This window comes from Hirundo rustica, chromosome 22, assembly GCF_015227805.2.
Source record: "Hirundo rustica isolate bHirRus1 chromosome 22, bHirRus1.pri.v3, whole genome shotgun sequence".
Taxonomy (NCBI): Eukaryota; Metazoa; Chordata; class Aves; order Passeriformes; family Hirundinidae; genus Hirundo; species Hirundo rustica.
In genome coordinates, this window is record NC_053471.1 from 6,992,876 (window position 1) to 7,017,586 (window position 24,711).

Sequence of the window (24,711 nt, forward strand, 5' to 3'; positions counted from 1 at the left end):
AAAGATCTAAAAACATCTTATGCTAGTGGGAGCATATAATTAAGCCATCATTTGCATCCTTGCAATAGTATGAATTTCCTTACTGATAACATCATGGGCACAACACCATTTTATGACTAAGTACTGTCTAGCTCTCCTAATTCAGCTGACTGACTGTACAGCAGTGCAATGCAAACTTACAGATCATCAGTTTAACATCCCGCATTTATTTAGAAAGGGTTTTAGCAGGGAGAGATACCATACGGCTTCCTCTAGCCTAGAATTTTAGATTTATTTTCTTAAAATTGAGCTCCTGCCCTACCTTAGTTTATTCCCTTCAAGCTTCCTGAGATGTTCAGCTATCAAGCAAGGTGACATCTTGCCATCAGTCACTTGTATCATCATAAGACACGATGGATGCTCAAGAGGCCTCACAACTATGCTAGTTCTGCAAGAGATAGAGTAAAATATTGTTCATGTCTTAGGGAAATGCACAGGGCCTCCCAAAGCAAACACAGCGTAGAAGTGCACTGGATCAGATCCGTTACCTTCCCCATCAGCACGCTGCTTGACCTAACCCTCAGCAAGGGCATGTTAGAAGTTTAATTATCTAAAGGTTAAGTCTAACATTTTTACAGGTATTGTATAAACACTTGATATTATTTTACATAAATCTATCAGACTAAATGGACTTTTTTTTTCCAATAGCTTCTAATCTCTTGTTTAATGAGGCTGCTGTTTATTCTAGAAAGCCAAAATCATGAGACCTTTTCCTCCAAATCCCTACTTCAATTAGAAAAATTCTCTCCATTCACCCTGATCTCCAATTCTTTCTTAATCAGCTCTGAAATTCACTTAGGATTCCTTCACAGCACAGCTGCTTCTACCCTCCAAGTCCCTCTGTACTTGTTGGCATCCCCCTCTCATTAAGGGCTTCCAGCAGCATCTGCACACACAATCCCTGCTTTCATTATCCATGATTCAGCCACACACAACAATAATGGAAACTCTTTCTCTCCAAGATGTGTGTGGTACCCAATGAAGGACTTGTCTTTCGTTTGGAATCTCTTTTTCTTTTGTTAATCTTCTATATGTCAGACTTAGTCTGGTAATTCAAATCCATCAAAATCATGCATCAATCCCATTTCAGCCACTAATGATACTGCCTGAACTGCCTGGCCATAAGGTGTCATTAACACAGAGCTCTCAGTCAAAATGAATTTGACTTTTACAGGCAAAGTAGCATGAGAAACTAAAGGATCTCTTAAGAAATCTTGTATTTTTTCTTCAACGCAGAGATAACTTGCTACTTTTCCGTTCAAGATCAAAGAAGGGAAATAACACAAGGAGACAAAGATAGAAGAAAGAGAGACGGAATATTTGAAGCTTCAATTTTCTAACACTTTTTCTTTCAGATCAGTACAATCACTGAATTCACTCTATAGAGAAAGAAGATTAAAAAAACGAGGTTATATATGGCCAAAAAAGGACCCTGGGAACTCTGCAGATGTGTTTAAAGCTACTGTACTTTACAATTCTTATTTCAGAAGTAAAATGATAAACAAAAAAACAAAGCACTTTTAATCTTCAAAGCAATGTATGATCAATAACAACTTCACAGCACTCGATATTTAAGGATCATAATCTGTATTTTACTCCAGGAAAGAAAGATGTGTACAGAATGAGTGATCTGCCCAAGTCCAACACTGAACTGGAGATGGAACTCACACATCACAAGCTTGTTTGTTAAACACAAACCCATGCTTTCATTTAGCAGCTGTTCTTTTGTTCTCAGTTTTTATTTGAGGAAATCATTATTATAATAAATAGATTATGGACTTTTTTCCCCAGTCCCTGCAGAAACATTTGAGATGGTGGTGGAGGTACATCCCAGGATTATTTAGCAAAATACTTAGCACAACACACCAATTAACTTACTATGCCTGAAATCAATCTAACTATTTCAAGAGGTTACTAAACTGTCTGTGAGGGTCAACACATGAATAGCTTCATATCAGCAGCAGTTTTCTTGTTAAATCACATTTATGGTCAGGGCATTCTGCAGGACACAGCCAGTCTCTGGGCAGAGCTCTGATTTCTGACCTTTCACAGCTTCTGAGAAGTCTGACCCGACATACTGAATCTTGCAATACTGGCCACTGGTCTCAGTTTCCTCTTTGTCCATCTAAACCACCAGAGATCCTTCCAAGAGCAGAAGCAGCCTGACGTTGGAAAGATTTTCAGTCAAGGATCAATTCAATTGGAATGTTACAACTGCCCGCAGTACAGGAATTTGCAAAAATCCTGAAATATTTACAAACCAATTAAAAAAAAAGTTTCTCCTGGAAACTTAACACCTTTCAAACTACAAGGAAAAAGATTTCCATGTCATTGTACTGTAAACTTTTTGTGAGTGCTGAGAGATTTAATTTACACAGTAATGCTGCAAGCGGGCTGGGGGTGTATGGGGAGAGCTCCTTAGCACCAGTAATGAGCAGAAAGGAAAAGAAGGCAGCTCCAGTCCCCACAGACCTTTTTGTTTCCCATAATTTCAGAGTCTCATAATGCCTTTTAATAAGCTGCTCTCAGCTATGAAGCTGCAATCAGCCTTTGTCAGAGAACACAATGCTGTCCCAGACAGGAAAATAGTTCTGCTGGAATGGACAAAAGACCCCTCCTCAATAAAGGCTTTTAAAAAACAGGGAGAACAAAGTTCTATCAGTGAAAAACAAATTATGCTGTCTATACCATGTATCCTTTCATTTATTAAATGCCACGTGTCAAAAGTATATCTGTTAAAGCAAAATACCGTCTAGAAACACATTTTCTAGTCTACTCCAGTCCTAGTTTACAATTAGACACTCGCTAATTTATAGGGTATTTATGCCCTGTAAGTGCACTCTAAATGACGACTGACCACGTTAATTTTCTGTTTATAGTCTATGCTACCCACTTAGTCTCTGAGCTAAATTTCAACTACATGAGATTGCAAATCCTCCTATGCCAAGTTCATTCAGGATCCAGTGGAGGCACAGACCCTCCCCTCTCCAGGGCACCACCACTGAGACTGAGCAACACTTGCACTGATCACATAACGGGAGCTTTTCCCCCGCTTTTTAAAAGTTGCTTCTGCTTGCAAGCTATTTCATGCCCCCTCTGAAGTAACAGCATGCACTCGTACACCAGAGCTGAAGGAAGAGCATCTCACTGCCACGTCCTGTCCTATTGATTCCCTGTCCTTTCAATACACAAGGTTAAAGGGCTGCAGAAGCCTCCCCACAGGGCTGCCATTGTCCTCAGCCAGGGCCCCGACACAAAGTGCTCATTCATCTGCACGGCAAACAAGCAGCCAAGGGCCAGTCATCAGCAGCCAGGCTCATTTTGGGTCTTCTGCAAACAGTTTGTAGAAAGATGGCATTTCAATAAACTACATCCATTTTCCAAAGCTTCAATGCTTTCCTAGCACAAACTACTTAGCAGGGAGTCCAGACAAAAATTAAGACAATGTGAAGAATTGCCCAAAAGTCACCGGGACCACTTCTTAAAAAGATCTGCTTGCTACAACAACATGCAAAAAGATTTTAAGTTTTAATAGTTAGAGAAATACACATTCAGAAAAGTTCAAAAGAGCTGACTCTTTCCAAAGACAGTCATACCATGCTTTTGTTTTAGAGTTCCACTTAGTGTTCAGCCTCAGAGCTTGTATTATTAAAGGGTACAGACACCAAGGTTCCAAAGTGCACTTAAGGCTGTTTACTTCATATCTTCTGGTTAAGCACCCAAGAAGTTTAGGGCTTGGGTTTTTTGTTTTGCTTTGCTTTTTTTTCAACATGTTAGAAATAGAAAAACCAAACGCAGTATGACCAAAATCCAATGCTGCTGATAACTGGAGACACAAGCCTCATGAACCTCTTCATTGTTTTGCCTTTTCTACTTCAACACTTGCAAGAGCAAAGACTTTGTCTCCTGATCCTGAGGGGGGAAAAGCATTTTCAGTAAGTGTTAGTGAAAATAGTGAATTACCTTATATACAATTTGAATCAAGCAAAACATTCGAGTTCCAACGAAATCAAAACTACATTGTGAAACCTAGAACACTTGAGCTAATTAAAAAAGAACAAACCCACACAGGCTTATCAGGTCTAGAGCATCCATGTCCTCCTGGGCCTGGCTGGGATGGAGCTCCCTTTCCCCCAGCTTCTCTTGTAGTGTTTGTATGGAATGGTGTAAGTAATGGTGTAATGGTGTATGTAATGGTGTAATGGGCTAACATCCCCCCACACAGAGCTATTACCAAAGTGCCCTCTTGAACAGAGGGTTCTCAGCTCGCTGACACTCCGGGGAGAGCAGGGCTGAAAGCTAGGGCACCCAGACACTTCATCTGTACCCTGAGCTAGTCTGGCACGTTCCTGCCATTCACAACTCTTTCACCCCAGTTTAACTACTGCTGCAATGAACTGCCGTGCTTATTTAATGCCATTTGTAACTGAACTCTTGATCTTGTCGACACAATCAGAGGTATGACAATCATGGCAGGAAGAGTGCTTTAAAGCTGTGTTTTGACAATGTGCCGATAACTGCCAAATTCCCTGCAAGAAGCACAGGAAAAAGCTCTCCTTTCTCCTTCAATGTACAAAAGATCTGTGTTTAATTCTAAGAGCAGCATCTCTCCTTGAGACAGACTATTCAAGCCTTTAGCATGATGGGCACCCTTGGCATTTCGTGGACGTTTGGCACTGGATTTATTTGCTGTGTTACTTTTTCCTCATGATAGTGTATCAGAGTTTCATTGCTAATAAAACATACATTAACATTTAATGGCACGAATCTCTTCATATTTTCTCTTTCATAGGGGAACCAGACATACTTTTAATAATCGGTGTTCAATGGAAAGACAAAGGAATCAGAAGTTATGAGAATGAAAACTTACCAAGGTCAGTGGAGACTCTCTCAAACTGGCTCAGGGCTGTACCAGCATTTGTTGACAAGAACATCTCATCATCACCAGTGAGCTAAACCAAAAAACGCCACAGCCGTGAAGCTGATACCTTAACTGTGCATATTCCCACCATCTACCTGTGCATCTGCATGAGCTAGGAAAGGTTACAGCAATTGTCCATTTGCAGCTTTTAAGTGGCAGTGTTATCTACCATACTGAAACCTAAAACAAAATTCCCCCAGCACTGAATTTTCCCTCGCTGGCTCCTGTCAGCCCAGGCAGGACAGCATGTGCCCTGTCAAGACATGCCTGCACATGCAAGTTTCAAGTTGATTTCCAGTGATCATTTTTTATTAAAGGGTCACACTGTACCTTTGTACCTAAACCATGCCAAGATGTCAATAACTTTTTGGTCACATGAATAACTTTTTGGTCAGTACAGAAATGAATTAAGATCTAAGCTTACTTCCTATCATCTACTGAGGAAAGTAAAAAAAAGCAGTCACTGCCAGCTTTGACCATGTTGAGAGCCAATGACCTAGAAATGGTTCTCTTCCTTTAAAGTGACATTTCCCCATGTATATTTTACTTTTATGTATGTGCTCCAATGCCTTGTGACAGATGCCCATAAAATATTTACAATAATGAAGCAGTAACCTACATTTGGAAGGTTCAGATATTCTAAGTCACTCATTTAATTAGCCTCAGATACACATCTTTATTACAGCAAAGCATGTGTGTTAAACTCTTCACAGTGTTTGCGTCAGTTTATTTATTAGAAATAAAAAAATCAGGTACAGACATTCAGGATGATGTTAGAATGAAGGAAAACATATTACTTACCTGCCTTTGCTGGCTTTATAAGCAAGCATACAGCTACTTAACATTTTGCAATGTTGTGCAGAAAAACATGCAATATCTGCTGTCATTGTTCACATCCAGAATAGATTTGAGACCACTGTCCTAGCAAGCCTTCTGTGCAGCAGGCTACTGATCATTTTTAAAAGATTAAGAGGATAGGTCAGAGTGGTGAAGTGGCTTCATGTTATGGTCTAAGGAACTCATTCCAACAGGATTAGATACCTTCATGCATTCACTTCACAATCTTAACTAGCTTTTACATATTTGCATAACATTTTTTTCCTCTGACAGTCAAGCAATAAAATATTGTGAGGGAAAGCCCTTGCTTAGGAAACTACTTGGATTGCAGCTCCTTTAAGTACTGCACCTGATCTTTTCCATTACATTCCTTCGTTTCCTAAAAAAGCTTAAGTACAGAGATACACAGCAATCTATTTTCCTCATATACCATCCACAAAGAGAAGTAATTTCTCTTCCTCCCTCTGGTGGCAAACCCAGGGCTTTTTCTGCCACAGATGGATCACTGGGGCAACAATGAATTTATCACTCATCTCTCCAATTTCTTCATCTCATACCCAGAGGTAAGTATCATCGACACTATAAAAAGGAAGCTGGATACGTGTCAGAGGTCTTGAATAGTTCCTGATGAATTGGTGGTAGCTGGCCAGTAAAAGACTTGTTTTGTAGCTTTTATAAATACGATCACCTTGTACCAGCTGGTGTGTGATTCATGCATACAGCCCACCAAAGGAAGTATTTAAAATTACAAACAGCCTTATAGAAAAGTACCAAACTATTTGATACATGTTCAGCTTCAGAAAGTTTGGCATTAAAATGGAAGGACATTTATGTAATATAACAGGATGTTGAATTTTATCGTCTGCTTATAAAATTGTAATTTCTTATTTTGATTATTTATTATTCCTCCTAAATAGGCAGAAAACTCTATTACCTGACTATCATACCAGCCCCTTACCTTCTCACCAAGCTTTCTGAGGGCAGTCAGGATTTCCAGTTTCTGTTGGGTGTACAGGTCTCGTGGCAACTTCCCAACCATTAAGTCTCTGTCCATCTGCACACCACGGGGAAAAAAGACAAAATATATAAGCTTTCCATTATTTCATCCAACACAATAGTATGAGAAATCCAACAGCCTAAAAATATCAGTAGTCATGGACCCACAGCAGTAAGGGACAGAGCTGTGATTTAAAAGATGTCTGTGCAGTTTTTCTGAACATTCAGCAAATATTCTTTACCCCTAACCTTAACTTACTTGATTTCTCCAAACTTGGATCTCTTTCTATCAAAGAATGATAATCATTTAAAATTACATATTCACACATCACTGGTACATGGAGGAATCACATTTGATTTCACTTTATCCAGATCTTCATTTTAGATCTCTGAAACATCGAGTGCACTCTCCAGCCCTCAATACAATCACAGATTTTGTTTGCAGTTTCCTCAGTTCACTCTATTAATCCCATTTTTGCTTTGAAGCAGGAAGATAGAAGGTAACTCAAGAAATACACATGGTTGTCCCTATTACCTCGATAAACATTTAAAACTAAACAAATTCTGAAAGAGAACTTTTCCATCTCTTTTGGACTTTCCGACCAGATTTTCCAGCACACTCAGTGCTTTCCTTGCAATCATTACAAACTTGAATCAGTCTCAGTATAAACTCAAATAAACAGTTTTGCAGTAAAACAGAAGCCTTCACCTCTGCCAGCCTTGTCCTCAATTGTCTCGGCTGCTTCTTTGCAAACATTCTAATCACTTCTGGAGTTTTAAATGCTTGGCTGATGGCTGCTTGGATTGCCTGCAAGGAGAAGAGCAAGAATGACCGGGACAAACAGGAATCACAAACTACAGCAGCAGGATGAGATTAATGAGGACTGGAGAGCGTCATTGGTATCCTCTGCATTATTTGATACAGAGCTCATCTTTTCTTTCATTACCATGGAAGTGAAATTTAAAAAAAAATATTACCTTTATGGAGCACTTAAAGAATTCTCTAATTAATGTAACTATACTGAGAAAGAGCTGTGAAACTTTTCATTACTGTCCAGGTCTTAATTTCCTACAGTGTCAAGGTTGTAATTCACCAACGGGTTTTTTACCCTTTTAAAATGAAGACACCTATCCAAGTTTTTTACATATACAAGTGTATCAAATTATTAAAAAAAGCAGTAGTTACATAGATCTAGATTTCACATAAAAATTATAGTGAATCACTTGTATCTATCTGCTGTTTCATCAACTCCAGACAGAACATGAGCTTTTTTTAGCAACATATCATCCTTACCAGTTGCATGCCACTGAGCTCATCCACCAAAGTCATATCTCCAGACATAATCTTCTTCAGGGAGTCATTGAACTCACTCAGCTGCTCTAGAGTTTCTTTTTTGGTCTCTTCGTACTCATCTGCATCCAGCTCCTCTCTAGGGGGCCCCAAGAAGACACATGAATTCACAGGATTTACCCTGAGACAGCCCATGGAGCAAAGGGCATTGGGCCGTATCGGGGAGCGTGGCTCCTCTGCTCCGGCCCTCTCAGCTCCCATCCAGCTCATGCATTGCTTGGGTTTGCACCCCTCCCAGCCACCTGCGTGGCTGTAGTCACTGAGAACAAATAAGCCCTAATAATAAACAAGATACCACACTCCAGGAGCAGTATTTAGAAGTTATTTTTGGATATCAACAAAAAGATGCGGTGGGATTGTCTTGCCAAAGCTGCAGTGCATGAGATTATCTGAGAAGCCTATCTCCTCACCCAAAGCCATCCACTTAGGAATAACTGATCCTGCTGTCTAAACCTCGCCCAACTCCCAGAACAGCACCACCACCCCTGAGCAGTTCTAATTGTTCTTGAAAAGGATACCTACTGCTTGGACAAGTTAGAACTAGAGTCAGAGAAAGCAGCTAAACACAGGGTGTTTAAATGCAATCATTAAAACAGATAAAAGCCCAACCTTCTTGATATTTCACTGTCTCAAATTGTATCAACCCACAGAAGACTAATACAAAATCATATGAAAAGTTAGACAAACTAAAAAGAAAATAATGCAAAACCCCCCAGGCATCCATAATTATGAGATGAACCAAAAGCTATTTGTTTACTGCTATTAAAAATCTCATAGAAAAATAGTGATTTTTGTGAACAATTGTTAAAAAGTCACACTGAAATACAACATTTCAAAGAAAATACTGAGTATTTCTTCTTGCCTTTTTCTCAGACATATAAACCAATCTTAATAAAGGTTTTTAAAAGTGATTTTTACTATCTGACACCAATTTCCTACCTAATTTGAAAACAGAAAGCCACAGCAAAACACAACAATAAATAAACGCCCCCCCCCCCCCCCGCCCTGTGCGATTTTTGAAAGGTACCAGTTTCTTCTGCTAATCACTGAAGAAAAATTGGCTACCATATAAGAGGAAAGCAACTATTTTTATTACCTGCATTCTTCCAGATCTTGGAGTTGCTGCATTAATCTGTCCAACTGCTCCTCCAAGTTCTGTTTTAGTTTACTGGTCTCTGTTGTTCCTCTTGAAGCCATTTTCTGTTTTCACATGAAAATGTAGTTTTTACATGACACTCTTAAGAGAAAGGACATTTTATTGTTTGTATCGACAACTTAAAACATATTTAAAATGCTCTAAATATTAAAATCATGCAATATCTTGCTGATGGAATGTTTAATCACACCACCGGGAGATCCTTGCAGTGGATATACAGAAATGCCCGGCTGGGTGTACAGAATTAGCTTCATGGTAAGAGGCGGTTCACCAGGGAACTCCAACAGCCATAAAATATAAGCGAGTGTCAAATCAAGTAGCAATTACTGAAATAGACGCCCCGCTATATGAAACAATGGATTCGACTCTCCAACGGCCCCTTGGAACGCTGATCAGGACAGCGCGGTGCGGGTGTCTGAGGCGTGCGGACACCTCCGGTAGCGCCCGCGGGGGAGAAGGAGCGCTCTGGAGAGGAGAGAAACCCCCGCTCTGGAGAGGAGAGGAACCCCCGCTCTGGAGAGGAGAGGAACCCCCGCTCTGGAGAGGAACCCGCGCTCCCCGGGGATCGTCCCCGGGCAGACACAGCGCCGGGCCCGGCCCGGCCTCACAGCGCTCTGAGGGGCCGCACACCGCGGGCGAGCGGCAAGAGAACGCGGCCCTCCGTCGGACAGGGCCGAGCGCGGAGCACCGAGAGCCTGCGGGGAGGAGAAGGCGCTAGCGGGGCCGGCTGCCCGTCCCTAGGCTAGGCTCCGGCCCCGCTCTTCCCTCCGCCCGCCCGGCCCCGGGCCCTCTCACCCCTCAGCCGGGCAGGCCGCAGCAGGGCGGGCTCATCCCGGGACTGCGGCGCCGCTTCCGCCGCGCCCGAGCCAATGAGCGAGAGCGGCCGAGCGGCGGGGACAGCGCCGGGGAGAGCGGGGACGGCGCCGGGGAGAGCGGGCACGGCGCCGGGGACAGCGGGCACGGCGCCGGGGACAGCGGGGACGGCGCCGAGGACAGCGGGCACAGCGCGGGCCCGGCCGAGCGGGACAGCGCCGGGGGTGAGCGGGACCGGGGGTGCTCGCTGGGCGGGGACCGGAGCCTCGTGTAGGCCCCCGGGGGCGGAGAGCTGCGGGAGGGTGTTAGTGAAGCGTCCAGCGACGCCCGCATCATGCTTGTATTCTGTATATATGCCGAGATATAAACATATTTGACAGATGTTTGCCTCTGAAACATAAATGAGGTTGAGCAAAGCATCCTTACGTGCTCATCTCCGAAATGTGTCTGGCAGGTTGGGTTTCAGAGCCTGCTGTAGGCACATTTTGATGTCTTTTAGTGAAAGGTGAGTTTATGAGGCAATGATTGTCTGTTTCTGTAAACTGTAAAATTAGCAGCATGGATAGGGAGATTTGACTAACTCCCGAAAAGGCACTCTGTATTTCCATCTTAAAATTTTCTACATTTTTTGCACTTTTTTTTTTTTTAAGGAAAAAAAATCAACCTTTTTCAGTTCTGCAGCATGAGTCACTCTGTTGAAAGTAGGATTTGTGCATTACAAAGGCAGTCTAATTCCTCTCCTCCCTGTTCCCATAGTAACTCTCCTAGCTGTGCCCCTGTGAAAGCTGCATTTCAAGTGCCACCAGCCCTTCCTCTGCTGAGCTACTCTGCAGTAATGAAGACTATTTTAAAAGTTCACGTAACTATTGAAAGCACAGGAAAGTGCTAGCACTTACAAACTACGAAGCCTTGCAAGCGTTCCTTTTATTCGCGGGCTGTTTGATGTTAGGACACAGTCGCTGTTACAAGGTTTGACTGTGATGGTGTCTCAGCGCTGCGGGTGCTGTGAACATCACTCAGCCTCTCTGTAAGGGAGACACAATGTCAGGGTGACCTTGTGGTGATGTTGCTGTGGAAGCAACAGAGACAATTCTGTGCTCCTCGGGATGTCTCAGGCATCTTGCAAACAGCAACAGCCCATTGCACTTCTCCTTTGTTGGGCCAGATGTGGGAAAACATCTTGGCAAGCCAGAACATTCTCAGAAAAGAATATAGAAGCAAAAATGTGTGTGAGGTGTGAGGAGAAAGTGAAGTGTGAGGAGAAATTAAATGATAAATAGTGAAATGTCCTTATGTTCATCAATTCTTAAGCAGCTTTCTGAAACTGAAGCTCAGAATTGCAACAGAACTGTGGTATTTTAGAAAAGGGGAAAAACCCCAGTATTCAATTGCAACTTTTACTAAACTTCTGCAATTTCTATTCTTCTCTTACCTTTTCCACTGGTACTTCCACCTAACACTTGCTGCAACACAAAGCGGACTGGCTTTTCTCGTGTTTAGTCCATAGCACTCTTCCCACATATCATGCTGAATGATATAAATCACGCCCTTTACATTTTATATTTCAGAAAATGTAAATAAATCCCAAATGAAGAAATGTTGACGCTGTTCTCCTCCAGAATTTAGTGTAATATAATATGTGACACAGTCTTGGGTTTATAGATCATGCTGGAAATGCTCACTGCAATTTAGAGTAGCAAGACTAGGAATAGTCACAGGAGGTTCTATTTCTCCCTGTAAGCACTAGAAGGAAGTTCCTTAAGAAGGAAGTTCCCTGCCCACATGTCTCTTGGCAGTTGATTGGCAATGGCATCTTCAAAAAGGTGCAAAGTTCTAATAAAGTTTGTCCTGCAGTCAGGACAGATAATCTCTCCACATGAAGTTTAAAAGCATGAGCCGCTTTTCTTCAGAGTGGGCAGTACACTGTCCTCTCTGGGCAAGCAGTGATTTCATATTTTAATCACTTAGAAATTGGACAAAGAAGTGTCACATGAACAGTCACAGGCCAGGTTGATGGAAAAATACAACATTCAGTTTGATCTTGATATTTAATATCCTGCTTAATGGCAGCACGAGTAAGGAACAATGACTCTTTTTTATCCCATTTCTTCTAGCGGCTGGTACGTGGCACCAACGTTCTCCACTTGGCTCCGTGGCTGTGAGGAATGGCAACAGAAGATGCGGACAGGAAGACCGAAGTGGTACTGCTGGCCTGTGGGTCCTTCAATCCCATCACCAACATGCACCTGAGGCTGTTTGAGCTGGCTAAAGACTACCTCCATGAAACAGGTAGGATAGTAATTTATATCATTCGGAATAGCTTTGATAACCAGACACTTAAATGTTAAGGTGAATATTTTGTGTCTATGAATGCTTGTTGGACTGTGACAGATATTTTTGCAAATGCTAATTAGATGTTGAAGCTGATATGTGTTTACGTTATACAAAACCATGTAGGCCGTTACAAGAGAACTTGTGTATTGCATTGCTTATTACTGATTTTAGTGAGCTAAGCACAGGGTTTATAGTTTATAGAAATATATCTTTCTAATATATCTTACTAACTCTTTCATTGTGCTGCCCTGACAGTGCAGAAGTGTCCTGTATTTTTCCACAGGGCTGGCTATCAGCTGCCGTTGCACTGGATAATGGTTATGTCACAGGTTAAATACAATGCACGGGAAGTAACATCTGCTCAACCACTTCTCATGTTCTTGTGTGATGTGTTTTTTTCCCCACAGGAAAATACAAAGTAATCAAAGGCATCATTTCACCAGTGGGTGATGCATATAAGAAGAAAGGTCTGATCAGTGCGAATCACCGTGTGACTATGGCAAAACTGGCCACAAAAAACTCAGATTGGGTGGAAGTTGATGATTGGGAAAGCTGCCAGAGCGAGTGGTTGGAAACACTGAAGGTTTTAAGGTATTCTTCAGCCAACCTCTAAAAAGTCTCATGAACCTATAGAAGGATTAGGAATAGTGTTAACTCTAACGAGTTGGGATTATTGCAGAGATAGGTTCTTTGGTAGGCCATACTATACCCATTTTTTCCTACATCTTTAAAATCCCTAAAATACATCTGTTTTGCAGGTATCATCATCAAAAGCTTTTATCTGCTGATGTCACTAATAGTCTGCAGGATGCTGTACCCATAACAAAGCTGGGACGGAAGAGAAAACAGGAACCAAATAGGCGTGAGCCCATTAAAAAGAAAAATCAGAGTCCGGTTGTAAAAAGTTAAGTCTGTTTGCAGATTAAGTGATTTAATTAGTGATCCTTGTTACTTCAAGAGAATTGCACAGATGAGTAGCTTTTATGGTAGCTCTTGGTTCTGATGTCACCCAGTAACTCTATTTCCTTAGATTCCACAGCGTAAGGCATTGGATCCCTTTAATGAAGGGACTCCAATAACCTTTATTCAGAAAAATCCTGTGTTATGGCTACTAATTATAAATTATGTACTCTGAATCTTTTTTTTAAATTTCATTCCATTGTCTCATCTTAACCAAAGATACAGAGAGAGAACGAGCCAAGAAATTAAATGTCCCTGTAAAATTTGCTAAAATCTGCCAAGCCCTAAACCAAGCCCGATTTCTCATTTAATTTTCTCTTTAAGGTGTCCCACAGGTTAAACTGCTTTGTGGAAGTGACATGCTAGAATCTTTTGGGATCCCCAATCTGTGGAAGTTGGAGGACATCACTGAAATTGTGGAAAAACACGGCCTTGTGTGTGTCAGTAGGGCTGGAAACAACGTTCAGAAATTCATCTACGAATCTGACATTTTGTGGAGACATAAGGATAACATTCACCTTGTGGAGGAGTGGATCACAAATGATATCTCCTCCACCAAGATCCGGAGAGCCCTGCGGAGGGGCCAGAGCATTCGGTACCTGGTGCCGGACGCGGTCCGGGCGTACATCGAGAGGAACCGGCTGTACAGTCCGGAGAGCGAGGACAGGAACGCAGGGCTGGTCTTGGCTCCCTTGCAGAAACATGCCAGTGACCCCAGGAGCTCACAGGCGCTGAGCAACTGACTGACTGTCTGCTGAGAAAATCACTGCGGTTCAGTACAGGAGAGTGTTTCCCAGGGGGTGCTTGGGGGTTTTTCCTAGGTAAACAGTGGGCTAATTCCGTACATATGGGGTTAGTAATGGGGTTTGGTGCACTCGGTGACTGGACCTGCACAGCCTTTTTCAAGTCCAGTAATAAGATTTTCACGTTTTAATGTTTTGTCCCAGTGCACTGAAGTGAGTATCAGAATTCACATCAGTACATGAAAATTGCAAATGTATAAGCAAAACAAATGAATGTTCTGATTAGTTTTAACTTAAACTGCTCTATTTATAAAACAATAACACAAATATTTTTTAATAACTTACAGTGTCTTAACAAAGTTATCTGGTTTCAAGATGTACCATTTACTTAGAGTAAATGTATGTAATTTTTTTTTTTTTTAATTGTCAACATGTGATTCACCTCAAAAAAATTATTTAGCTCTATCCTGGAAGGGAAGAATTTCGTCCTGGCTGAAGTGGTGCTAGATATAGCATGCTTTGAGCTGCTTGCCTTTGAGTTATGCAGCTGTTTGTTTGTTGTCGTGCAGTTTGCTTCTAGAAATGTCTTGTACTTTACTTTTCTTTTCATGTTTCCAGGGCTGTAATATTAAGCTCAGTATTGTTTCTGATGGAAGGACCAACCTGCCTCAGGAACTGATTTAAAGCCATTGATTTAATGGATAGAAATTAATAATAGTGTCATTGCACTGATTCTCAGACACTTGTCCCTTAATTACAAATAATACATTTATTTCAAATAATAAAGTATCTTTTAATTTTGAGCCATAAGTAGAATATAATTATATACAGCCAGAATTGTTTTCTGTTACTAGAGAGAAAATGGGAGAATATCATTACTGATCATAAGTGAAATATTTTTTTTTGCTAGAAATCTGGTTTTGAATGTAACAGTGTATTGTCTATATTATGTGAACATAAGCTAGAGAGACACTGTGGCTGTTGTGGTGATAGAATTTTATCTCCCTTTATTTGCTGCTATCTCATTTTTGTTTGGATTATGTGCCTTGTTAAGAATGCCAAGGTTTGCAAGCCACTTTCTCATGGGTCAACAGCTCTTTCATGGGATCTCTACGAGAAGACTCTGGTCACGCTTTTCAGAGGAACAAAGCCAGCTGAAAGTGACACTCTCCAGGCAGGCAGGCAGGCAGGATGCTGTTGGGCAAGGCTGGGAGTAGGGACGTGTTCCACGGCCGTGGCTGGCTGCTGGCTATGGCCCCCTGGTTTTACTGGTGCAGCACTGGAAGTACTGCACACGGGGCATCTCCTGTTCCAGTTCCACTCCTGTTCCACAGCCAGTGCTGCGGCTGTTCAGGGATGGCACACAGGTCAAACCTGCAGGAGTGGACTCTTGTCAGACCTTAAAGAGCAACGGGGCCCTTTCACCACGCGTGTCATTTAGACTCAAAATATTTTATTAATGCTGCAGCAGCAGCAGGACCCACTTGATCTGCTTCTGTAATTAGACCACGTCCCTAAGAGAATGTGTTAGATGCTCAGTTCTTCAGCAACTAGGATGGAAATGGCAAAAAGTATTTCCACCAAAGTAAAATCAGAAATTTGAAGGGAGAAAGAAATGAACCATCATATGATGTGGTCAGGGCAATAGGCAGTTCTTAGAAGCTCCATAGGCAATTCTGTGGCTGAGGCTTGTAACCCTGGTGCCCTTTAGAGGTCTTTGTGTGAGGTTTAAGTACTGATTTGCAGAAAGAAGGACCACACCGCACACCATCTGCAAAATTTAAATTAAAATGTTACATCTGGACTTTGACACAGGAGTTATCGAGTGCTGACTTCTCTTTGCTTGCAAGAGTCAGTAGTATTGCAACAGTGCTTTACTACCATAACCTCAGAACACCAAATTGTGGGTGAAATGTTACTGTTTGAGTGGAGAGGGAACAGTAATTTTCATTTCTTGGTGGCATTCCTGGTTTAGTGTAGGCTAGAGAACAATATCCAGCTGCAAACAGGAAAGAAGCTTTGACGTCCTGAGTTCCTACTTGCATGATTCTGTGAGTTGTATGGATCAAACTGCCAGCTCCAAAAACAGAGCTACACTTTGGGGAAACTTCTGTGCAAAATATTGTCCTTCTTATTCAGCCTAACACAAGTCAGTAAATAAATAAATGTAGTAGGTAAAGGTGTGTTTCCTCACCTCTAAGTCCCTTGTTTCCTCACTTACAAATTCCTTAAGTCCTTTCTCTTCAAAGTAGAACATTTTTTATTCTCTTTTCAAAACACATTGCTGGGTCATCAGGGATTTCTATCATTTCTTTGCTGAAGGTGAAGTCCAACACTGAAGCTTCATCTCCATCGTGTGCTCTACTGCCTGTGTGTTCTGCCATAATGTGTGGCATCTAATAAAGCATCAGTGGGAACAGCTCCTGTATCAGCTCTCCTGTACGTGGAGAGGACAAAAAGCAAAGGCGGGAGTTACATCTATATACACAGATTACTTTTTGAATTCTGTTTACTGTTCACTCCAGACATAAACCAACATGATATAATTCTTATCTCTGTGCCATAGGCATTGCTTTAAAATTCATTGATATAATATGATCCACAGTTAAACAGCCAATCTGTGTCTGTTCAAGTATAGCATGTTTTTACAGGGGTACATCACCTTTTCAACAAATATCTGGATTTCAGATCATAAAGCCCCAGATCTAAAAAACTTGCAGGAAATCTTAGTAATGACAAAATCAGTTCCTTTAAAGTATGCGAGACAGACGAAATGGTTTAAACAGTTTTTGGCTTGCATTGTGGCTCTTGGGCTATTAACATTTGCTCCACACAAAGATTTCAGACACGGTGAACTTTTCCCCCCAAGACAGCTGAAGCCGTTCTACAAACACCCTCTCACCCACTGGCTCAGCAGCAGCACCCTTCCCCTCCAGCAGAAAGGTCCTGGGATGGAATCCCACCCACAGGCTGCCTTATAAAAGGCCTGGCTAGAAAACTACACTTGCATTTTTGACTGGACCTTCCTTCTACTGTCTGGCAATGCCTGTGGATTTCAGTGGAACCTGGAACCTTGTCAGCAATGACAACTTTGAAGGTTATATGGTGGCCTTAGGTAGGTAAAAATACCTGCTTCTGTCCTTCCTCCCTTCCCCCATAAGGGTCATCTTGAATTTTAAGGACTGCCCTTCATTTCACCCTATTTAAGGGTAGTGCAGAGAGTTCTTGTTACTTCTTTCATTGCTCTTGACAAAGGATGAGAATAGGCATTAACCTCTTGCTAAGTGGGGGTGAAGTCTGAAACCAAGTTTGGGTGTCTCTGTGGGGGAAGCCAACTCTCTCCAGGAGTCTTCTGGCTCAAAGTCCTGGAAATCTTTCATAGGAATTGTGCAACAACTGAGCAATCTGCTCTTCAAAGTGTAAAACGTACAAGAGGACAACTTAACCTGTGTAACTTGCAGCTTTAAACAAAACGTTCCAATAAAACAACAAAATGCTGCATAGAAGTAAGGTCAAATTACCTAAGAAATGCTTCTGGTGGTAATAAAGGTTAATTCCTGGCTGCCAGAATGGCTGGTGATAAATACAACTCTGATTTTTTTGCCTTCTGTCCAAGGTATTGACTTTGCAACACGCAAAATAGCAAAAATGCTGAAGCCTCAGAAAGTGATCAAACAAGATGGTGATTCATTCTATATCCATACAACTAGCACATTCAGAGATTATCTGCTTGAATTCAAAGTTGGAGAAGAGTTTGAGGAAGATAATAAAGGCTTGGATAACAGAAAATGCAAGGTAAGAGCGAATATATGAGGCTGTGACAAAATTAAGATGATGTATCAAGTATCTGGATTGATACTTGAGCTGAAACTGTTTTGAGAATAAAATTTGCAGCGCAAGACAGCAGTGGGAGCCCGAGTTACAGACAAGGAGTGTCACTTTCACTCAGGAGTAATATCTAGATCCTCTTATCCAGGAAAATGCACATTTTCTACAAGCATTTTGCAGAACTGAGATAGACATGCAGAAACACCCTTTTGCTTCCTGTTCTACAGAGCCTCGTTACCTGGGAAAATGACAAACTTGTCTGTGTCCAGACTGGTGAGAAGAAGAACAGGGGCTGGACTCACTGGCTTGAAGGGGATGACCTCCACCTGGTATTGACTTCAAATTTCTACTAACTCCAACTCTGTATGGTGAAAATTAAATCTAATGTGGTCATGATGTGCATGCTCTGGCTCTGTAGGATGCATAATGGATGATACTTTGTGAGCACATTCTGCTTTGAAACAGCTTCACTGTTTCAGTGTAATGGGTAGCCAAATTCAGAATGTTAAGCATGGGTTATTAGCATGGCCAGAGCAGTGGCAAAGGATCTGTGTTCAATTTTGGAAGCAGTTCCTTTGATTTCTATATATATCTATATTCTTGGGTTTTCTCTTTATTTTGTTTTGGGTTTTTTTTGGTAGGAGCTTCGTTGTGAGAATCAAGTATGTAAGCAGGTCTTCAAGAGAGCTTGAATCTGTGTGGTGTGCTGGGTCCTGCCTGCAGGGACAGCTCTGCACAGGAGCCTCCTGTCCAGTGAGGGCTCTACGGACAAGAACCGACTCCTGTAGCTATTAACCTGAATGGGCTGAAGTTTCTGGCTCAGGAAATAAGTCTGCTGTTAAAGCCAGTGTTAAAGGTCTGATTTTTGCTAATAAATGCCCCAAACCAAACTAATCTTAAATATCGTGCTTTTGAACATGATTTTGGAGGAAAAAAAAAAAAACAAACCCAAACATAAGTGATGGCCTAGGTCTCTAGGTAATCAAAAATCAATTAAAAGAAGAAAGCCTGCTTGGAAACAAGCCTGTGGTCAAATCCCAGAACCACGAAGGTGGGTCTGAACCATGAAGATTCCAGTCTGCAAAATAATTGAACTCTGTAAGCGCATATACAGAGGCAAAACAATGCCGCTTTAGTCAAGCTTTTTTTACATACAACTATTAATTAGATTAAATGTTTTTCTTTATGACTGTGTGCAATATCGCATGGAAAAGTTTTTCCTGTGTGAACATGTAAGTTGTCAGATAAACTAGGCAGTTACAAATGAAATGAGTTGCTGCATATTCTCGGTTGCATATTCTTGAAGAACTGTAGCTTAAGCTTAGTAACTTAATTACTTCATGTGAAAAAAGCAGTCCCTGACATTTGGAAACAAGTAGCACCACATTTCTGATAATTCTTACTGGTTCAAAATGCTTAAAGCCATCATCAGAATCAGACAAAAGCTGTTGAAGCATGGAAGGCTTTTGGTTAGATTGACGCCCTCCCCTAATTACTAGACCTGTATAAATTTAAACTGGTTTGCAAAATAAAAAAGACTAACAGTCTTTATACAGTTAGGGAAATGTGGGTAAAATGCCTGTTGTTTATGCTGTGGATCCTGACAGCGCCTTCCTTCTGGCAGTGGGGCAGCAGCCCGGCTCACATCGGTTAATAAAATGCAGCAGCAGGCAGTTTTCTGTGCCAGCGGATGGCGCTTCTGCAGCGGGCTGCTCCTCCGCGGACCTTGGCAGGCTCTCCCCGAGCCGGGGGCTCCAGACTTACACAGCGCGGATGTTCTCAAAGCCGCTGCTTCCGAGCTGCCCTCCCCGGTAAAACCGCTGTCACACGCGGCAATGACCTTGAAGGACAGAACTCCCCAGACAAGCACTCAAAGGGTTTTATTCAAAGGTGTTTCAGACCACTTCAATTATCTTAAAAAAAAAAAAAAAAAAAAGAAAAAAAAAAAAAAAAAAAAAAAGAAAAGAAAGAAAGAAAAAAAAACCCTAACGAGATAAACACAAAATAAAGTGTAATCTGAAAATCGAAGGTAACAATATACATCTATTCTATAAAAAGACTGTCAATGTGATCCAAGTATTGGTTGCCTTTCTGAGCACCCTGGTTAAGTCATCAAAATATTTTGTTCAAAACAATTTGGATCAATAAAGTACATTAAAGATGTATATAGAAACACAAAACTAGATAGGCTACCTGCCTCATCTATGCATTTAAAAATTGGATCAATTCTATTGCTGTATAATTATTTGCAGCGTATATGAAAATATGTCCTAATAGCTCATGGGGATCAGTTTAATTCCATCTTGAGAACATCCTGTCGTCCAGCTTTTATGGGATTCTTTCCCTTGCTGACTCAAACTACACTGCCCCGTGCACTAGTGACAGATCACCCTGGGCTAAAAACTCGCTGATGCAACTCTCAGTTCGTTTATCCTTTGCCAAAAGAGCAACTTTTAAAAATCCTTTTCTCTTTCATCTACGTGTATTATAACTCAAACAAGCTGAGCTGTATGTATGTAATCCAATGTACTCATATATAACCTGGCCGTTTGTTCTGTAGCCGAGTTTCATTTCGAGCGTGAAGGAAAAGATTAATGTCTTCCAGAAAAAATATTTTGTGGTATAATGAGGGAATTAGGTGCAGAAAAGTTCGTAATAAGGAGAAAAAAAACCTTCTTGTTCAAACTGTGCTTTGAAAAGGCCGAGACCGAGTGCTCAATGGGGTCTTGCATCTTGTTTTTTCCTTGATTTCTTACTCAGCTCGCAATGATTAGATTTAAATCCTGTGAATTCTCAATCACTCGTCACTGAGAAGGGGTTAATATTTACGCACCCACTGGAGAGGGAAGGCTGCAGCAGCTCGACCCTCCCTGGGATGGCGGTGTCCCTGAGGGGCAGCTCTTCCGTTCCCCCCAGGTTCCCGCTCTTTTTCGCGCCGCTCCCGGAGCCCACACGGACCCGCCGCTCGCCCCGCCCCCTCACGAGCCCGGCCCCGCCCCTCTCGGGCCCCGCCCGGGCCCCGCCCGCCCAGGCCCCGCCCCTCCCCCCGCGGTGGAGCTGCGCGTGGTCCCGCCCCCCTCCCCTCGGGGCGCTGCCATTGGCCAGCGCGGCGCGCGCGCGGCCCCGGCGTGCCCGGCCCCCCGCGGGGTCACGTGATCCCCAAGATGGCCGCCGCCGCCCTGTTGTTTTGATGAATAATCTCCGCGCGGGGCAGCGGCCGCGGGCGGGCGGGGGCCGGGGTCGAGAGCTCTGAGGGGCGCGGAGGGCACCGGGAGGGCGGCTTCCCCTCGGCCGCGGCGGCAGCCGACGCGCGGGCGGGCGGCGGGGAGCGGGCCGGGGGCGGCGGTGCTGCCGGCGGGCGAGGCGCGGCGCGGCGCGGTCGCCCCGGAGATGCCCTTGTGAGGCGGCCCGGGGGGCAGCGGCGGCAGGAGAGCGCTGCCTCGGAGCGGCCCCGCGGCGGGGCGGAGGAACGCACCCTCCCTCCGGGCACCATTAAGAGGAAGGCGATGGAGGAGCTGAGCGCGGATGAGGCGAGTGCCGGGGTCTGAGGGGGCGGGTGGGCTCTACGGGGAGGGGGCGCCGGGCCGGGCCCTGCTCGGCCCCCAGGGTGAGCAGGGAACGATCCCGAAAAGCTCTGCCTTCGCCCCGTGTCGGCGCTCGGTGTTTTTCCTCCTGTCCCCGGGCTGTCTCTGACCCGCGACCCCCCGGCTCGGCCGTGGGGTTGGGTAGCTGCTCTCCGGGTTAATTGTTTATTCTCTGCTTCCATCTGCTAGGTAGCCTTTGTGTGCAGCGTGTTCCCTCTCTGTCCAATACTGGGCGTTTATGTGTTCTTTGTGTGTGATTTGAAACACCCAACCTTTTAATGTAGTAAAACGCTTAAAATTTTGCTTCCTTAGACTCTGAGAAGCAAGATGGGTGTGTTCGTGGTCTTATATTTAGTATCATTTCTTCTTGAAGCAGCTTCAATCAGGCTTGTCAGTTTTCCAGTGTTTCCTTTGATTTTCTTTTTTTATTCAAGCTCTTCGTCTTTCCCTGAAGAATTCTAGTTATGCTGTAATTGGCAAACATCTATCTATAGTGTGTATGTTCTATGCACATAAATACGTAAATAAGGTGAGCTGGTCCTTGTTTCTTTAAGGGATGCTGCTTTCCTTTGTTTTTTTTTAATATAGAATATGTTCTTAAGTTTTGCCCGTATGTTAGAGGATTTCCAAATTAATTATGTCCTGGATATATTATAGCAGGATCCAGGGAGTTTCCCACTGTCCCAGTGTAATCCTGAAATCAAAATGTATTGTATTGGACCTGCTAAAATACAGGCTCAATGCTGTACTTGTATTCTAGGGGGCATCAAAAGAAGCTGTATTTATTCTGTCCATATCTTGTACTGGGATTGTGGAGCAGGGTGGCTGCCGCTGTCACTCAGATTTTATTCCAAAAAGTTTGGATGTTTTCGATGATGTCTGTCATGATTTAGCAATCCTGCTGTGTTGCGTCATGATGTAGGAGAAAATGCTTTGTGCTGTTTACTTGATGAAGGTCCTCAAACTCTGTGGAAGTGCTGAGAAAAGGAGAGTAGTACCCATGTTAGAGGAGTGGGATGGGACACTGGTGCTGTAAATTTGCTGTGGAAAAGGATCTCCAGTTTTACAGGTGTATTTCATGAGTGCTTTGTTTACATGCAGTTCTTCTCGTGGTTAAACTGCCCTGATCCTGAGGTGTTTTATGATTAATTTCAGAGTTATTTAACTTATGTAGGCTTATTTGTGTCACTGCCTCGGCACATTACTGACATCATCAAAACCACTGCATCATGGATCTGAGGCTGCAGGAAGGGAGTTTTCCAGTGAGGACTCATCCACCTTTTTTGGCCAAACGTTTGTCTCGAGTGACTTTTCTGCGTCCTTCTTGTCCAGTTCAGCAAGGACCAAACCAAATGGTCATTTAGATGATTGCTTGTGACAGTCTTGTATCATTTTAACCGAGTCACGGTGTCACTTCTTGTTATTAATGGATTGCTCACTGAAAAGTCAGAGCCAAGTCAAATTTAATGTTCCTCCACATCTCCACTTTGCTGTTATTTGGCACAGTGGGCCTGGATCGGACTATAGTGAAAAATAACCTTCTATATGGTATGAAATATGATATATGTGACTTCTTCAGATTCAGACTTTTTTTTCAGGCAGCGACTGAAAGTGAAAAAATGCTTAATGGAAGTTTAATTGCAAGGCTCTTACAGATCAGGTTATCTTCTGTTATCAAACCATAATGAAATATAACACTAATGGGTTGCGGCTTGTAGAGAAGAGATATGCAATTGTTCAGACATATATTTTAGTTTCAAGAAGATATTCTCCCCTCCTATTAGCAGTGTCTCTCACTGACATTTTCTCAGTGTTTACTTTGTTAATGCTCTGGAAGTTGTAATTCATTACAGACCATAGTAAAATTTTTAGGAGGGAGGAAAAAGAAGTTTCTTTCTTAGTATGTGAGTTTTAGCACAAAATGAGAACAGAGAGTTCACAGAAAAAAGGCAGAATCCAGCTAAAGGTAGCATAAAGCAGAAAAGAACGATGTGAGTTTGTCATCTTTCAACGTGTACATGATTTTTGCGTAGCATTTTCTAAGCATGGAGCATGACCACCATCACCAGAAGAGTAAAGCACTTCTTAAAACAGTTTAACATGCTCTAATGAATACAAGCAAAATAAAGCTACCAATTCAAATTACCCTTTATTGTACAGATTTGGAACTCTTCTACATTATGGTTGAACAGGAAATTTCCTTAGTCTCACTAAGCAGTTGCCACCATAGCAGATACTGATTAAGATTTTTGTTTTAACTGGGTATGTGTGAGCCTGAGGGACTAATCTTCCTGGCTGTATCTTTATTACCTGGTGCAAAATTAAATTATCAGTCAACCATCTGTAGCAGGGTGCTATTTTTACATTTTTTGTTGTGGTGCATGCAGCTAACAGCTTTTAAGAAGTCCATTTAGATCAAAAACGTATTCCTGAAAACTGCTGTTTATCGATATAGTCCAGATGTGTCCAGCAAAAACTGTACTAGACTGTACTAGTTAAAGAGCAATGTGCTCTTCCCATTCAACCAATTAGTGGTTTGTTTTTTTTTTTAAATTAGGCTTTTAAACTGTGTGTTCCAGAGCTGTGCTCTGCAGGGAAGATGGGCTGTGGAGCAAGCAATGCCCATGTAATAGTTCAGACTGAAAACCTTGTCACTATTAGGTAACATAATGGCACATAATAGCTTTGTCATATGTCACTGGTTCAGGTCTGAAATTGAGGGTCGGGGATTATTCAGATATCATAAAGTTCCCCAGAACATTATTTAAACCCTCCACCTTTGTGCTGCTTCATGATAATTTGGGCAGTCATGCTGTCTGAAATGGGAGCAGGTTAATTGGAGGGAGCTCCCACGCTTCTGACCTGGTATTTGTGTTATGTGAAGGCAGCAGGTTGGGGTCTTGTTTGTCTCTTGTGTTGTGCAAACAAACTGTGTCTTCTGAGTCCCCAGCTGTGCCCTCAGCATCAAGCCCATCTTCCCTCCCCTCCCTGCTGTTCAGCCTGAAGATACAGGGAATTAACTGGATAGGATGTGTCCACCAATTTCGTGCCATCTTTTCAAACTTTTTTTTAGTCTGTATTTGGCCTTTTTAGCATAGTATGTTTCTCCTCTTTTGTCTATTACTTAAAACTTCCTAGCACTCAGGTCA

The 24,711-nt window shown here is 42.5% G+C and overlaps 4 protein-coding genes across 8 annotated transcripts in view; 3 read left to right on the forward strand and 1 right to left on the reverse strand.

Moving 5' to 3' along the window:
* The window catches only part of LZIC (leucine zipper and CTNNBIP1 domain containing), a 23,046-nt gene extending 12,829 nt beyond the window's left edge, over positions 1-10,217 (reverse strand). Inside the window, exons 1-7 of one of the 4 annotated variants that reach the window (XM_040084348.1) lie at positions 10,096-10,217; positions 9,241-9,344; positions 8,088-8,223; positions 7,503-7,601; positions 6,756-6,851; positions 4,910-4,991; positions 1,604-3,951 (exon numbers count right to left, since the gene is read on the reverse strand). In XM_040084348.1, coding sequence (XP_039940282.1) covers positions 3,893-3,951; positions 4,910-4,991; positions 6,756-6,851; positions 7,503-7,601; positions 8,088-8,223; positions 9,241-9,341 — 573 coding nt within the window. In that variant the 5' untranslated portion in view covers positions 9,342-9,344; positions 10,096-10,217 and the 3' untranslated portion in view covers positions 1,604-3,892. The other 3 variants (XM_040084349.1, XM_040084350.2, XM_058423295.1) reach the window with 3 other exon arrangements.
* Positions 10,218-10,247: 30 nt separating this feature from the next.
* Positions 10,248-16,569, forward strand: NMNAT1 (nicotinamide nucleotide adenylyltransferase 1). Its single transcript, XM_040084492.2, has 5 exons — positions 10,248-10,337; positions 12,228-12,402; positions 12,855-13,038; positions 13,206-13,351; positions 13,732-16,569. Exons 2-5 carry the CDS (start codon positions 12,279-12,281, stop codon positions 14,148-14,150), a joined length of 873 nt encoding a protein of 290 aa, XP_039940426.1. The 5' UTR covers positions 10,248-10,337; positions 12,228-12,278; the 3' UTR covers positions 14,151-16,569.
* Positions 16,570-17,043: 474 nt separating this feature from the next.
* On the forward strand, positions 17,044-18,872 carry RBP7 (retinol binding protein 7). The gene is made up of 4 exons (XM_040084550.2): positions 17,044-17,265; positions 17,767-17,945; positions 18,206-18,307; positions 18,620-18,872. Exons 1-4 carry the CDS (start codon positions 17,193-17,195, stop codon positions 18,668-18,670), a joined length of 405 nt encoding a protein of 134 aa, XP_039940484.1. The 5' UTR covers positions 17,044-17,192; the 3' UTR covers positions 18,671-18,872.
* Positions 18,873-21,368: 2,496 nt separating this feature from the next.
* Positions 21,369-24,711, forward strand: part of UBE4B (ubiquitination factor E4B) — a 34,349-nt gene continuing 31,006 nt past the window's right edge. For both annotated transcript variants that reach the window (XM_040084360.2, XM_040084361.2), the window contains exon 1: positions 21,369-21,508. In XM_040084360.2, coding sequence (XP_039940294.1) covers positions 21,485-21,508 — 24 coding nt within the window. In that variant the 5' untranslated portion in view covers positions 21,369-21,484. The remainder of the gene's footprint in view (positions 21,509-24,711) is intronic.